At 45.6% G+C, this 17027-nt stretch overlaps 1 protein-coding gene across 7 annotated transcripts in view; it reads right to left on the bottom strand.

Moving 5' to 3' along the window:
* Positions 1 to 17027, bottom strand: part of BCAS1 (brain enriched myelin associated protein 1) — a 72851-nt gene that overhangs the window by 25085 nt on the left and 30739 nt on the right. For 5 of the 7 annotated variants that reach the window (XM_084776753.1, XM_084776757.1, XM_084776758.1 and 2 more), the window contains 4 exons: positions 14146 to 14298; positions 13449 to 13493; positions 11303 to 11437; positions 3967 to 4173 (listed from right to left, as the gene is read on the bottom strand). In XM_084776753.1, coding sequence (XP_084632879.1) covers positions 3967 to 4173; positions 11303 to 11437; positions 13449 to 13493; positions 14146 to 14298 — 540 coding nt within the window. The remainder of the gene's footprint in view (positions 1 to 3966; positions 4174 to 11302; positions 11438 to 13448; positions 13494 to 14145; positions 14299 to 17027) is intronic. The other 2 variants (XM_084776754.1, XM_084776756.1) reach the window with 2 other exon arrangements.

Genomic DNA, 17027 nt, shown 5'->3' with positions numbered 1-17027 from the left:
CAAGAAGAAAAGAGAATTCACTGGTGCAAATAAGACTCCCAGGGCAGTTTGCTGCTCTGCAGCCAGTGTACGGGAGTGGCTCTAGGTGACCTGCTGGTTCCTGGTGGTCTCAGAGCAGCTCAGCTTAAGTTACCTGTGCTCTGTGGAGAGAAGAGACTTTGCGGATGGAGAGGAAAGGCCTGATTAAATGAGGGACCCAGGAGCCCAAGAAGTGACAGGCAGAGTGAGTGAATGGCCCATGTCTCCCTCTCAATGACTCTGGTGACAGTTCTGTGGATGGGATTGATCCTAGAGATATGTGAAAGCTCAGAACAATTTATGATCATCTGTCTTAGTTTCCTAGACCCACACAGACAGGGCCAGTGGGGGTGGGACACGGATTTGTTTACATCCATCAGCCCAAGGAGATTGATGCATCACATTTGCATATGTAAAGCACCTACCGAAATTAATGAGTCGGCAATGAGCATGACCACATCTTGACCAAGACGGCTTAGCTAGGCATGCCTCTTGCCTTCTACTTAACCACGAACATCACATGGGTGGGGGGCCCAAAGATGGAGTTGGGAGTCGCTGGACCTCTTCGTTTGTTCCTCTTCCAAATGTGGCCATGTTAAATCTCTGCCCCCTTTTTCACTACGGGTGGATTGAGGGTGATTGACCAGGCCTAGCTGTAGTAGTTATAAGAACACTGACTCTGATGCTAACAATCTAAGCATTGTAAACATGGCTTCAATTACACTTGCTCCCAAGTTGGCATGGGGCAGGCAGCCTGTGTCGTAGTCGAGGGGTGCACTGACTTTTGTAAAAGAGCTCTAGGTCATATCAATCTCAGCCTGCTGTGCCGGTTTCTTGAGGTCTGTACTGTCTGATGCTCAGACTGCTGGTGACTCCACTCCTTTTACTGATAAATAAAGTAAACAGGACTGAACCCAGACTCCAGGGAGTTCCCCAAGGCAGCAGCCACAAGGGAGAAGTCACGTTGGGCGCATTCCGTTCTTCTATTGTATTCAAATATATAAGATGCAGCCACAGAGCTTAAAATACACAGGCCTACTACTGATGAAGATTAACACCGTGGTAGCAGCCCACATGGGGGCTGTTGGGCAGGCTATTAAGCACTCCATTTTTGTCCTAAGCCTTTTGTCAATTTCTACCGAGGAGCCAGAAATGTCTCTGTTCTTCTGTAAGAGCCTGTGATGATCTTGTGTTTCACCTGTATTTACCCCTGATATGGTTTCCCAGCTACACTACACACGGGCAGATGAGAGCACTCAGCAACCCCCTGCCTGTCTTCTCTGTCCTGAGGAAAAGTCTAAGGCTGAGAAACCAGAAGGACCAGATTGCAGTCCGGTTCCTTCCACAGCCTGTGAGCAGATGTGGCAGGCAACACCTGAAGAATGGCAGAGATGCCTTGATCCCTCCAGAATGTTCTGTGAGGGCAGTGCAGAGGCAAGCAGGAAAACTGGACAGAGGGGCTGAGAGACACAGGCCCAGCTGGCTGCAAACGTAGAACTTGCAGTGTTTTGAAGGCAAGCCTCGAGCTGTCCAGACTGAACATGGGATAAACAGCCCTGAGATCAGATTCCAGCACCTTCTGGGAGAGAGCGGCCTAGTGATTTAATGCCCCATTAAACTTGAAGTTCGGATCAACAAATAATTTTTCTGCCATAAATATGTTCCAAATACTGCATAGAACACACTTAAATTTATCCTAACTCTATTTCTTTCTTCTTAGTTAATTCTAATAACACATGGGGTGCTTTTCAGTTTTTTCAATCTCTTTGCCATCAGAGAATATCTGGTAAGAGAGAATCATTCAAACCTCAAAAACAGAACCACCCCAGCCTCCCCTTGCAGACCCCTGGCTCTTAATTGGTTAATCTAAGAAGTAGCCCAGCCTGTTACAACAGTAAACACTCTGGTTAAAAAGTTGGCAGGATCCCATTGCAGATTTGTATGTTGCTAAGGGCCAGATCAAATTCCAACATGCAGAGGGGAGGTGGGCAGGAAGTCCCACCCCTAGCCAAGGAGCTGTTGGTAACTGACAGCAGCTGGGAGGCTGGGAGTCAGTTTTCTTCAGAAGAGTAGGCCCTGCCTGGCAAGCTGGCCACTCTCCAGCGGATGGCCACACATCCAGGAATAAATTAGCAGCACAAATTGGACTTGAAAAGCGAGAAAGTTTTAAAAAGGCAGATACAGCTGGGGGGAGGGGTGGATCTGGGAGGAGTTGGGGGAGAGGTTGAATGAGATCAAAGACACCCCCCAGAATTCTCAGAGACCTAATAAAAAACATTAAAAAAAAATGTATAAAGAGCTACACAGCATGTAACTTATCTATGTCAGCCTTATCCACAAGGGCTCTTTTGTTTAAAAGAACGTGTTCAACTCCTAAAAAAAAGTGCCTTCAAGATAGAAGATGGCCCATTTTGATCATGTGATAGCTAGTCAGAGCTCATGGATGTCACACGAACCCTCCAGACCTTTCCCACAAAGCCTGGATGCTTCCTCTCATCTCCAGTGTTTCTGGGAGCGTCCAGCCTTTTGCCAGGGTTTACTAGTCAGCACAGGAAGGTGGGATAGTCTGTGAGAGACAAACAGCCCAGATGGCTCAGGACGATGCACTGGAGGTGTGTCCGACTTACTGCAAGGACAGATTCCACCTGTCACAGTTTCAGCTCTACTGTGCTTTCTCTGGTGACTCTGTCACTGACAGGACATGAAGGGGTCCTGGGTCATGGATTCCTGTCCAGCGTTTGACTTTCACCATGAACAATCTATGTTAGCCTCAAGTTTTAATATGTTAATATACTTTGAGACCAGGTGTCTCTATTTAGTCCTGCTGCCCTGGAACTTGCTATATAGACCAGGCTAGCCTCGAAAGCACAGAGATCCTCTTGCCACTGGCTCCTGAGTGGTGGGATTAAACCCATATACCACCAAGCTGAATATATGTATAATTATCATATGTCCTTGTATATGCAGTATATAGCTATATAGATGATTTGCATATAATACATGTAAGTCTCATATATATGAATATATAATAATAATTCCTTAAATGTAAATATTTAAATATGGGCCACTAAAGTCATCTCCTGTGCCACCAATATGTGCTTGTAAATCATTTGGAAATTGTTTCCTATATTACACTGCCAGCAAAATATTTCTAGATGTGTAAGCGTAGGCAGAAAGGATTAAGACAGGATCAGCTGGCATGTTCCAATGTGTTCATAATCGGAATCAGTGTTCTGGGAAGAATCTAGAAAAATAACTTTCTGCACATCAAGAAATAAATGTGGCTCGGAGGTCCAGCTAGGTGAAATGGACAGGGCAGTATCATCTGGATCTGCCACTGTTTTGTGCAGCACCAAGTGGCAGGGGTTTTGAGGAAGTGACTGAGTTAGGTGCTTCCAGCTGTGTGGGTCCACCGGGCTTCTCATTCGTCTTTTGGAGAAATTTAAAGCAGGTCAGAGTTCTAAACATGTGTTACAGAGGGGTTTGCACTGCACCAATGCAAAACTGCAGCCCTGTCACCATGTCTGTGCATGGTGCACTTCCATCACCTTTGTTGTAGACCACAGACCACGCCCCCTGCTGGTGTTATGGCGGCCACTCAGCTCAGGAGGTTGTATCCGGACAGGGAGGGGCGGAGACAAAGAGAGTGCTGAGGGAACCCAGGTTACAGAGGGACAGTACAGTCACACCACCGTCATCTGTCACTAACCCAGTCATTCAAAGAATGAAATTGTTACTCGTTCGTCTCCCTTTCCCCCGACAAAGCACCCACATACAGCCTGACGGGCGTTGTATTCCATGCAGGAGTACGTTAGGAGCCATCAACTCAATGGCAAGTTGAATTATGGCAGAGGAGGAACATCATCTCTGAGAATCTTCACTGCTGGAAATCATTGCTGAGTCACCAGAGCCCCGAGGACCCGACAGACACCTCACAAACAGGCTCACCTTCTTCCGGAACAATTTCCCCAGGGGGAGCGAGGTGGGCCCTGACTTCTCCTTGTCACCTTCTTTCGTTGCGCCACTGGCAGGTGGCGTGTGACCTGGTGGGCTGCAGCCTTTTGAGCTCTTGGTTGCCCCTTGAGTCTCCTGGGGTGTGAAGTTGGCTTTGTCTGACTTGACATTGGCTGAAGTTGTGGGTGAATTTTCAGTATCCTATAAAGTTTTATTTTTAAAAAGAAAAGTGCAAAATGAAAAAAATAATTTCATGGTTTTAAAAGTAAAAGATCTTCTGTTAAAATAAACGTGGGCTGGGGTCATGCATAATGTTAGTTTTTTTCTTTAATTTTCTGTTTTATGTTAATTTCCATTATGAAGGTAGCTTTATGTTAAAATCTCCTTTATTTTCCATATATTTTTTTCCTTTTGAGAAGGAAAAAAGGGGAGACTTGTTAGTCTTATGTTATGCGTATGTAAGTAACTTAGGTGGGTGGGTTTTGGGGAAAGGCGATGCTGTTAGAAAGTGGATTCTGGGCTGCCTCTTGGCTTAGTGGGTGAAGGAACTGTTCTCCAAGCCTGATGGCCTGAGTCCAATGCCTGGGACGCGCTTGGTGGAAGGAGAGGACTGACTCCTGCAAGTTGTTCTCTGGCCTGCACATGTGCTACATGTACTATGGCTTGCATGTGTCTGCACACACACACACACACACACACACACACACACACACACATACACACACACACACACACACACACACACACGTACACACACATATACACCCACACATACACCCACATAGACACACACACAGACACACATACACACACACATACACATACATACAGACACACAGACACACACACTCATACACACACATACATACACACATACACACATACACACACATACACACATACACACACATACACACATACACACACACACACATACACACACACACACAAACACACACACACATACACACCAATCAATCAGTCAATGTAAAAAGAAAGAAAAGAAAGAAGATAGGAAGGAAGGAAGGAAGGAAGGAAGAAAGGAAGGAAGGAAGGAGAGAAAAAAAGAAAGGAAAGCAAAGAAAGAAAAAGAAAGAAAGAAAAAACTTTTACCAAGGCCCTTTGTCTCCAGTTTTGGCCAGGCTCCCACCAGCGGACACGTTCTCACTGGGCACACAGCCATGCATGCTGGCTTGTCTCTATTTTAATAAACACCATCACTTTACTAAGCCAATCTGGAAACTAAGGAAGAGTGGAGATAATACGACGACCACAGGAGTTCTGAAGAATGGTAGCGAGAGGCTGCATGCTAGTAAAGACCCACAGACTGTACCCCTACACTTTCAGATGCAACACCCGCACCCCACTTCAGAAGGTGATCATTTGTCCCAGCTCACTCGCCCTCTTCCTTCCTTGTCCTCTGCACCCCACCCCTCCTCCCCCTCCCCCTACAGCTGTGCTGAGGTCCGGCTCCAAGGTATCTGATGTTTCTTTCCCTCCTCTCCCCCTTTTTCTTTTCTCTTTTCTTTCCCCTTCTATTTTTTCTTCTCTCTCCCTACCCTGAAAGGGCCTCATGTAGCCCAGGCTGGCCTCAGCGGCCAAGGATGACCTTGAACCTCTGATCCTCCTGTTTCTACCACCACCATCCAAAGTGCCGGGAACACAGCTTTGTATCAACACACTTGTGCCAATACAACAGTTTTTCCTTCAGTGAATTACTGTTAGTTCCTAGTCTCGGCTCCCACAGAGTCGCTGGATAAAGACTCTTAAAGTCCAAATACACGTGGACGTGAGTGAGTCTTGACATTCAGGTTTTAGCATCAGGGACTTCTAAGCTGACTTCATTAACGTAAGCATCTTCATTTTATGACTTTTTCTCTGGACACAGAAACAGAGTGCCTTTAAATTCCCACACAATGTCTAACTAAAAGCTAAATATATGACAATCAAGATGGGATTGAGATAAATTCAGGGAATTTCAAATATTTTTGGTTCTGGATTCTTTCTGGTTGTCGTTTTGTTTTCGAAAGAAGGCTTTTCTCTGTAGCTTTGATTGGGTTACAGGCAAACTGCCGCCCCAGGTTCCCGAGTGCTGGGATTACAGGTGTGCACCATGACACTGTAAGTGATGAGGGTCTTAAAGCAATCTTTCCAATGTTTACATTTTCAGATAAGGAAACTGGGGCCTGTGATATGCCTGACTCTTAAACTGGGAGAGGTGGAGAAAGAACAAGAGAGGGAGAGATAGAGATAGAGATAGAGATAGAGATAGAGATAGAGAGAGAGAGAGAGAGAGAGAGAGAGAGAGAGAGAGAGAGAGAGAGAGAGGCCAGCTCCTGCCATGGCTGGTTTCCATGTACCCCTTGGTTCCTGCAATGAGCCCCAGCCAAGCTTCCCTTCCATTTGCATTCCCCGACAGCCCCTCTACTCACTCCCCCTGCAATGGTATTCCACCAGCATTAAATAATATCCTTTCTGTGGATTCTGTAGGAGACAGTAAAGATTCCAGCCTGACTCAGAGGCAAGACGCTCTAGAAGGTTATCAGACTGCAATGGAAAATGACAATATAGGAAAGATGGCTCAGTGGTTAGGGCAGCATCCTGCTCTCACAAAGGGCCTAACTGTGGTTCCCAGACCCACATGGGGCAGCGCACCACCACCTGTAACTCCACCTCCAGGGAACCAGATGCTCCCTCCTGGACTCCTCAGACACCTGCACTCACATGTGTACATACCCCCCCACACACATATGTAATTGTTAAAAAAGGAATGCCTCATTAAATTTGAACTTCAAATCAAAATAATAACTTCTCTAGTATAAGTTTGTCCCAAACTTATCTATACTTAGATTTATACTAAAATTACTTCTTTTATATTAATAATTTAAAGATACGATATAAAGAGTGGGTTTCATGACCACATAAAATTACTTCATGTGTACCTGAAGTCTGAATTTCACTGTTCATGCTATATTCTCTCTGGTGACCCTATCCTTGGGTCTCTATTGGCTCAGGGACTACCTTCTTAAACTATCATCCCCTTGTTTTTATTTCTGGATGTGGGACACAAGGAAGGATCATCAGTAAGGTACAAACATCATAATAAGAATCCAAAGCAATGGGTATGTGGAAAGCCGAAGAGTCCCAAGGGTTGGACCAGCTTCTAATTAAAAGCTGCAGCTGCCTCACCGAGGGGATGGGCCCTGGGTAAATCCTTTTAAGCCATGTCTGGCCTCGGGTATGTATGAGTTGTCGGTGAACATCGGAAGACACGAGACGGCATTTGATTCTGAAGCATCTTATGTCCTAACCCCAAGGGACAAAGATGCAGGGTGAGGAGGGCAAGGTGATGAGTCTTGCTTCTTCCAACAGTAACCCGGGTGGGGCTGGAGCTCAGGGGTAGAGCACTTGCCTTACATGGAGGATCACCCTAGGATCATCCCTAGACTTTACTGCATTTACTAATTCTAGCAAAAATAATACACGTCTCAGTGAGGGTTTCTATTGCTGCAATGAAACTCCACAAGCAAAGAGCAAGCTGGGGAGGAAAGGGTTTACTTGGCTTACACTTCCATATTGCTGTTCATTATTAAAGGAAGTCAGGGCAGGAACTCACACAGGGTAGGAACCCAGAGGCAGGAGGTAACTCGGAGGCCACGGAGGGGTGCTGCTTTCTGGCTTGCTCCCTGTAGCTTGCTCCGCCTGCTTTCTTATAGAACTCAGGACCACCAGCCCAGAGATGACACCACCCACAATGGGCTGGGCCCTTCTTGCCCATCACTCACTAAGAAAAATGCCTTGGAGCTGGATCTCATGGAAGCATTTTTTCAACTAAGGTTCCTTCCTTTCAGATAACTCTAGTTTGTGTGTCAAGTTGACATAAGACCAAAGAGCACAATACATTTATCTTTTTATTTATGCGTGTATGCCTGTGGGTATGTGTATGTACAGGGGTGGTGTGTGTGTGTCTGTGTGTGTGTCTGTGTGCATGTGTGAAGGTGTGCATAGCCAGAAGAAGGCATCAGATCCCCTGGAGTTAGAGTTACAGGAAGTTATAAATTGCCTAATATGGATGCTGGTAGTCAAAATCTGGTCCTTTAAAAGAACAGTAAGTGTTTTTAACTTCTGGACTGTCTCTCTAGCTCCCTCATTTTATCTTTAACTAAGGAAATCTACTTGTTTATTTATTTGCCTTAAAGAAGGGGTCTAACAAGCCAGACGGTGGTACACACTTTTAATCCCAGCACTTTGGAGGCAGAGGTGGGAGAATCTCTGTGAGTTCCAGGCCAGCCTGGTCTACAAAACAAAACAAAACAAAACAAAACAACAACAACAACAGTGAAGGAAAGAAAGAAAGAAAGAAAGAAAGAAAGAAAGAAAAAAAGAAAAAAAGAAAGAAAAGAAAAAGGAGGTCTTACTGTAGCCATGGCTACTTGGATGCGGCCCAGGCTGGCCTCAGATTTGTTAAGTGGCCAAGGGAGATCTAGTGTTGGTGAGGGTGGAGTAAGCACACAGTAGCACACTTGGCTCAACTTCGCATTGCTTGACTTTCCCCTTTCTGACCTAGAGGGCAGCCTCTTGGAGAGCCCTCTGGGGAGGATGGATGTCTCCTACAGATGAGACACAGAGCACTGGATAGGATCTGGTTCAACCTTTTAATGCCCCTGGTTTGTTTTGTTTTGTTTTCTCTCTAAGGACAACAGAATAATCAACAGAGAGGAAAGAGATAGTTCTCAACACAGGGAAAAGCTAATGACCTCCATGTAGCAAACTGTCGTGTAAGTGAGAACATGAACCTTTGAGAGCGTTTCCCTACTTTAATTAACATCTGCATGGGGAACACATCATATGTGAACCAAGGCACAGCCCTGACGCTTGTGTGTCCGTGTAGTGAGAATTCTGGAATTCTGGTTTCTTTAAAAGACACAGAAATATTATTACAAACATGTTTCTGTTTTAATCCCAGGTGTGGGGCTATGAGGCTGATTTGCAGCAGCTGACTATGATTTGCCTCGTGCTCTAGCAGAGGCATGGCTTTGCCAGCTGCAGATAATTTCTACAACTGTGTGATGTTTGGAATTCTGGGAAAATTTCAGAGGGTATATAAATGTTAGGGCCCACGACAGGTGGGGTTGGTGGTTGTTCAAGGGGGTTGGCTGCAGTTTGTTAGGAGTCATGCTCAAAGAAGAAATTAGGTTCAAAGTTCTCTCTCTCTCTCTCTCTCTCTCTCTCTCTCTCTCTCCTCTATCATTTTTTCTCTCCTCTCTAGTGAGAGGGGGTAAAACCAGGAGGGGGGGTGGGTAAAAGGTGAGAAAAAGAACAACCCACACAGTAGAAAAGTCCAGCAAATGTCCAGGTTACAGAATCCCAAGGAGAGGGCACTTTGTTTCATTTTTTAAGAGTCCAGATGCCATCCTTCTCCCAAACATCCCTGGCTAGCAGGAATAGAGCCATTGGTACTAGGAAGTCGCAGGAATGACATGGACCTTGGGAGGGCCAGCCGTGGTGGGAAGAGCAGCTACAGAGTGAAACTTTGTGACTCGTGAAATGAATTTCCTGATGCAAGGCAGAGGTGGGGTGGAGAGAGTCACACACTTCCACAGACGCTTCTCAGACATTCGAGGCCTCCCCTCCTCACATAAGCCCCAAGTGGAAGTTAGACCAGATTCCTCTGCGTTGAAGTCTTTCATACGCCTCATTAGCTGCCACTAAATTGTATCCCACGCACCCAAGTGGCCATAGAATTATTATTATTTATGTATTTATTGGTCTTTTTAGAGACAGGGTCTTGCTGTGTAACCTCTACCTATTCTGGAACATGACAAATAGCCCAGGCTGGTTTCTAACTTGGGGTGATCCTCCTGCCTCTGTTTCATAGGTTCTGGGATTATAGGTATGCATTACTATGTCCACCTACCTATGCTACTTTTTAATGATTTAAAAAAAATTAGTGTGTGTATGTGTGTGCAAGCACAGGTGCACACTTGAGTCCAGTAACCTCGAAGGTCAGAAGAGGGTGTTGGATCTCCTGAGCTGAAGCTCCAGGCAGCTGTGAGCGGTGGATGCTGGGAACTGAACTCTGGTCCTCTGAAAGAGCAGCAAGCTCTCTTAACCACTGAACCATTTCTCCAGACCCCAAGACCACCTTATAGTGTTCCTTTCTTTCTTATTGCAGAATCTATCTTCCTCTCTTTACAGAACAAAATAAACCTTCATGGAAATTGAAAGTGACCTGGTGTTATTTGCATATGCAAATATAGATTCTGCTTTGTGGGTGTGCTGTGGAAACTCCCATTTGTATACACAATCCTGGGACCACAAAACGGAGCTGGGAACTTTTAAAAAAAGCAGGTTCACTAAATTGGTAGACAATGGCTAATATTTTTAAAAGGAAATTAAAAAAAAAAAAAAAGGAATTTCAAGCATGTGGCCCCCAACTCAGAGATCCTTTGAATTGGTGGTTTTAGATGCCTACTGTATCTTCCTTCATGTATGAAGAGCTTGTCTCCAGAGCTGAGTCCCTGTCACCTAATGCCATTGTCTCTGCTTTCATTCACTACTTTCTTCTGCTTGGCATCTATGTGGGCTCGGTATAAACTCAGTCAGCAGAGGGAACAGGTGAGGCGGATGACAGAAAGGAAATACTGTTATCTTGAGGTTAGAAGAGAATTTCCCAAAGAGTGGCGGCATACCACAACTTTACAGTCTGGAAACGAAGCAAAACTCAAATAGGATACTTTTCCTTTTCTACCTCTCAGTCATTAAAGAACATTCTGCAGGGAAGCTCAGGCTGCTGCCAGGATGGCTCTGGCAGTCTCCGCCGGCTAATTCCTTTCTAGTAAAAGCCTGCAGGACACTGGATTCAGAGCTCTACAGAAATGAGCAAGACTGTGACTCTTAATTAGCCACATTAACGATCATTTTTCTGTTAGGAAAAATGATCATGGGTTTTCACTTATGGATGGTGGAATATGAATTTTTTAAAGGCACATATAAATAGGAATAACTATTCCTATTTTAGTGTAAACTATCAAGTGATTATAGTATACGTAAGTAAAGTGGTGAAGGGTATGCCAACGACTGACATTTGGGAAACACTGGGTGAGAACTTCAGAACCCTGCTCCACACTTGGAAGGAGCCAATCTGGTGTTGACAGCTATGGGGACTTAAATGCCTGAAGTTTAGGCCTCAGTGTCTTCTGTTCCCCCTCACTAATTGCAGCCACCCGAGGCTGGGGAATCCCATGATGGGGAGCTGAGAGGCACTGGATCCCAGACACCAGAGTGAAGAACAGGGTCCTTTTTCCTCCTAGTATGAGGAGATACAGACCTTATGCCTAAAGAACTTTCTAAAGGTGAGTCCTAGCCTGGGGCTGTCCAGGCGTTTCTTCTTGCTCTTAGTCTGCGACTCCAGCATCTTCTGGCCAGCGTGTCCATCGCAGACACTGTCTACCTTGGTTGCCTTCTGGACAACAGCAGGCACGGCTTAGAGATGTGCTTTTAAACAAACCCACTTTTCTTTTCTGTTTCAAAGTATATTTAGACACTGTGACAAGGAGTTCCTGGCATGTCACTCGCATCTCCCAACCACAAAGCATCATGGGAATGCTTACCTTTTTAAAGTCCTCAAGAAAAATGGTTCACTAAACAGTATATTCACAATCTCAGGCACACGTAGTTTTTAACAGGGTCACCTATATACATGATCCAACTCAACATGTCTCAGGACCCCATCCCCCAATACAACCCAAACCGAGCCCTTTATCCCTATTCGCTTCAGACAGTGTCAGGCCACTTAAACTGTGACTATGTGACTTAAAACATCAAATGAAGCATAACCAAATCCAACAAGATAACACTACAGTCCGGGCTAACAGCTTTAACTATGTAACCGCCACCGTCCCCTAGGAAAGGAAAAAAATAAACCACCTGCCGACAAATGATCTTTTGAGTCTTCTTGATATCGTTTTATTGGCTAAATTGTCACCACAAAATGGCCTTTCATCCTCAAGCCAATGTCCTTTGACTCTGTATTTGAACCTTCATGGAAGTAACACGAACATCTTTGAGTGACTTCTACATGGGCAGATTTCCCAGGCAAGGACATTTCTGTCGTGAACCAATTCATTGAGCCAAAAACGGGAGGGGATAGGAATCAAAATAACTCAGCTACAATCACTACACACTGTTGACTCAAGTTACAAACGCTGTGAGGCTTTTCAGGAAACATTAGTAATCAGCTAGAGGCTTGGAGAGATGGCTCAGCACTTAAGCTCTTCCAGAGGACCCAGGCTCAGTTCCCAGCAACCACATGGCAGCTCGCAGCCTCCTATAAGACTAGTTCCAGAGGATTAGATGGCTTCTTCTGACCTCCAAGGGCACTACACACATGTGGTACATTTACATACATGTAGGCAAAACACCCATACACATAACACACACACACTCTCTCTATATATATATACATATGGAAATAAAATTATATATAAATGACTTAGGACCCAGTGGGACAGAGATGACAATATCTCAAAAGCACTCTGGGAATTTCAGAATAAAAAGATGCTCCAAGGGCAAACACAGAACCAGAGAGGCTGGTTCCTGGGCACCACAAACAACCTATAGTTATAATTCCTCATCTGAAATCTAGGCTTTTAATAGGGACTTCTCAGCCCTGTGGGTGGGACATTGAAACTCTATCAACAAAGTATGCCCAGTGGGGACCACATCTGCATTGTGATGGGTCTTAGTGCATGGACCAGCTAAATAGAAAGAGTGCATCAGGTCACTTTGGAAGCCACATCTCCTACTGCTGACAGGCCACTGTGCACAGTATGGAGTTTCAAGAATTGAAAAACACAGAAACAAAAGAGAAACATTTTAACCCAACCATTCATTGAATTTGACCTTAGGTGCCTCATAGCAACTGAGTAATTTTAAGGAATCGATTTTTTTAATGGAAGAAGAAAATTCTAGAAGAATTGATCAATCTAGCACGCGATTTTGGAAATAGGGTTGACTACATTCAAACAGAGCTCTGCAGTTCACAAGGCATTGTGGCACCTCCCCTCTCATCCCTGGGTCTGTAGACAGAATCTACAGCTTTACAGGTGTGAAGACTTGGGTTTGGGTAAGTTATGATCACAACGACAGCATGTCAAAAAGCACAAGCTAAAATTTTCATTAGAATACCATTAGGGCAAGGGGATGGAGCTAAGTGGGTAGAGGGCTTGCCTACCAGGCAAGAGACCCTGGATCTAATCCTCAGCACTGCAGAATCCAAGCAAACGAAACAACAGTCTTAACCTAAAATGCCCTAAGGATAATCCATCAGCGTCCTGACTTTCTGAGAAGATTCATGTATGTGCATATATATAGCACACGCAATTCATGATATGTACATCATCCAACACACAAACACAAACCGAAACCAAATTCTTTGCATGAACCCGGACATATATACACTTCAGGATACCCACCGTGTCTTCTGGATCCTTTTTTGTTTCAGTTTTGTTAGGCGAAACCTGAAAAGTTTGAGAGACGCAAATGTTACAACCCATGGCTCTTGAGGGCCTTTTGTGTCATAGAGACATGACTTTCACTTCATAGAGCCGTAAGGTCTAGCTCGTCCCACCATAAAGTGGGACGTGAGCAGCAGCACCTTTGACTGACTAGAGACCTGAGCATCTGTAGGTAATAAACGGATTACAAAATCAGAATTTTATTCTGAAATTATTTAGAGTTCATATAGTCACCAAGGGTCTGACGACATTCAACGTCGCCTCCCAGAAGGCCACAGCTGTCCCATAAGCCCTACCACCCTTAGTCCAAACACAGCATCTGTGACACGTCCTGTCAGCTTTTTTTTCTTCACTCTACCTTTTGCGTACAACCTAAACACATCTGGGGCGATTACTGGTAGATTCCATCACAGCTCAGCTCATACCCCTCAGTTAAGACCTTTCCCTCACCCCCCACCCCCACACCCCCACTGTTACCATGGCTTCCCACTCTAAACCTTTGTCACTGAAGGACAGATGGACACAGTTCCTGTAGAAGGAACTTCATTTCTTGGCCCCGATGAGAATGCTGGTAGCCCAACATTCAAGCACGATTGATTCTTAGACTTAAACACCCGGACAATGAAACTGCAGAAGAACGGAGAACACTACTTACTAGTGTCTTGAGGAAGCTCATGATGGTACTGTTCTCAGTGGTGTCTACCACCTGGGGGTCCTCCTTTGTGCTCCCCAGCACCTCTGGATCCCCAGGGACAGAACAACTCAGGGTGTCAACTTCTTGTCCTCTCTCCTCGCTGTCGGCTATGTCCTGGGAACAAAACAGAGTTTTCACAGTTGCAGTTCCCTGGATGTGGACTCTCAGAGTCTCCCTTTTATTCCACACCCTTTTCTTCCTTATCCCTTAATTCCAGCCATAGCTCTTCCGCCCACGGCCATGCAGGACAATCGGGAGTTTATGAGAGCCTTTCTCTTTTCCCTCCCCCCTGTTGCTAACGCATTCATCCATCTCGGTTGGTAGGAGGGACATTGTTTGGGGCCACAGGGTAACAAACTGGGCGGCACATATCCCGTCCAATACAAAATCCTTTTTCCCTCAAGTGTGCAAGGAGGTTGTGGGAGAAGCCAAGGTTTTTCCATCATTATGGTCTTGGTATCTGATGATCTGTATGTTAGGCCAGAGATGGCTCTGTGGGACTTCCCATAATCCCCACACAGTCAAATCAGGCCAACAACAGTAACATAATAGGTCATTTCCTCAATATCCACTCAGCTTCAGGGCCTGGGGTTAGTTGGTACCTGGTATGTGCTTGGGAACGGATTTCCTTCCCTTTCCCATTTTTAACATGACCCTGAGCCAGACACTGTCACCACTCCACTCCCTGACAGCCATGACTCTTGCCCTGTTGACTGGTGTCCTGGAAGCCTCACTCACTCTGCAGATTTATGCCTCACATTCTACCAGTGCCCTCCCATGGCTTTTGAGTCAAGTCCAAGCTCTGACATAGCACTGCTAGTGTTGTTTCTGGTGTGCCTCTGTTTTTCCTCTCTCTCTCTCTCTCTCTCTCTCTCTCTCTCTCTCTCTCTCTCTCTCTCTCTCTCTCTCTCTCTCTCTCTCCTCTGTTCTTCCTGGCTGTTTTCTTTGAGTTTCTCAAACACACTACACCACAAATTATCTCCAACTTCATGACTCTGGAATCTTCTGTCCCTCTGGGTGCCTAGAGGTAATTCTCTTTCATCCTCCACATCATTTTTTAAAGTGTGTGTGTGTGTGTGTGTGTGTGTGTGTGTGTGTGTGTGTCTGTCTGTCTGTCTGTCTGTCTGTCTGTATTGTGTGCAGTGCCCATGGAGGCCAGAAGAGGGTGCCAGATCACCTGGAGCTGGAGTTCCAGGTGGTTGTGAGCTACCTGATGTTGTTGACTGCTGGGAGCCCAACTGGGGTCTGCTCCAAGAGAGTATGAGCTGTTACGGGCTTAGCCATTTCTCCAGGCCCCACCCTCCCAGTCATCAGTGGTACCCCATTCCAAGGGCCCATCCCTAGAGCTCCAGCAAAGCTCTCCTCCCACATCTCCTCCCTTTCTACCTTTAATGTCCCAGCATCTTCATTAACTTCATCCATCCCAGCCTCTGTCCTCAGACCCCCACAAGACCAGCATCTCCACAAAGATAGAGGCTGCATTTCTTTTGCCCTGTGCTGTTTCTTAAGTATCAAGGGCAGTGATGCCACAAAAGGCATGAAACAACTCTGTACTGTTTAAACGCTTGGCAGATGAGTGGAGGGAATCAAAACTTCACACGGGGCTGGAGAGAGGGAGCAGCATCAAGAATGCTTACTGGTCTTGCAGAGGACCTTGGTTCAGCTCCCAGCACACACACCACGTGTCTCACAACCACCTGTGACTCTCACACCAGGGGATCCAACACCCTCTTCTGTGGATACCTGCATGCATGCGGTACACATAAACTCACATAGCATCATAAATAAATAAATAAAGCTTCACTTTAGAACTTTATATGAACAAGACAAGGCCTTAACTTGCTTTTCTTGTATATTACCAAGCAGACCCTGCCACTTTGGGTGCTTCTCGTGATATTTATTCTGTTTCCCCAATGTATTTATTTATTGTCCGGTATCCTTAATTATGATGTTTGTGGTTGTACATTTTGGATGCTCTAAGCATCTCACAGTTTTGCTTTTGAGTGTTTGGGGTGGGGTGATGGTGGTGGTGTAGGTATGGGTGTGAGCGTGGTTGTGTATGTGCCTTGGTGGTGTGCACTGGGAGGTCAAAAGGACAACCTTCAGGACTTGGTCCTCACGTGCCACCTTGTTTCTGAGGCAGTCTCACATTGTTGTTTCTGTGGCTGCACACCCTAGGCTAGCTGGCCCATCAACTTCTGGGCAACTATCTTGTCCTCGCCTGTCATTTCTCACAGGAGTGTGAGAGCATAGACACGTGCTACAAAATTCAGCTTTTACATAGATCTGGGAATTGAATTCAGGCCGATATGATCCCTCGGAAAGCACTATTATCTTCTGAACCATCCCCTCAGCCCACGCTTTTATTTTTAAGTCCCATTATGTTGCTCTGTTTCCTTTGGCAAATTACCAGAGTGAAATTTACAGGTCGAAAGTTAAGCAAATTTTATAAACTGATATTCCTGCCAGACAGTAGAAGGTTACACTGGGCTTCCTGCTGTTCTGATCATGCAGGCAGGCCTGTGCATCTGCGTGTTGGTAGAGCAGGTGATTCATGTAACCGTATCCGGGACAGGCAGGACAGAGAGGGACTGTCCTCCAGAGGCTTAGTTTGCAGAAGCAGGCACACAGAAGTGTGAGTCTAAGCTTACACTTACCTGGCCTAAGCATCATCTCCCTTTGTCACCATCCCTTTCACACACACACACACACACACACACACACACACACACACACACACATACACACACACACACACACATACACACACACACACATACACACACACACACTATACACACACTCACCCCTCCACATGCATGCATGCACATGCACACACACAT

The sequence above is a fragment of the Acomys minous genome (genome assembly GCF_964271855.1).
Source record: "Acomys minous genome assembly, chromosome: 3".
Taxonomy (NCBI): Eukaryota; Metazoa; Chordata; class Mammalia; order Rodentia; family Muridae; genus Acomys; species Acomys minous.
Note: the sequence above shows the minus strand (reverse complement) of the source record. Positions and strands in the feature narration are given on the sequence as shown.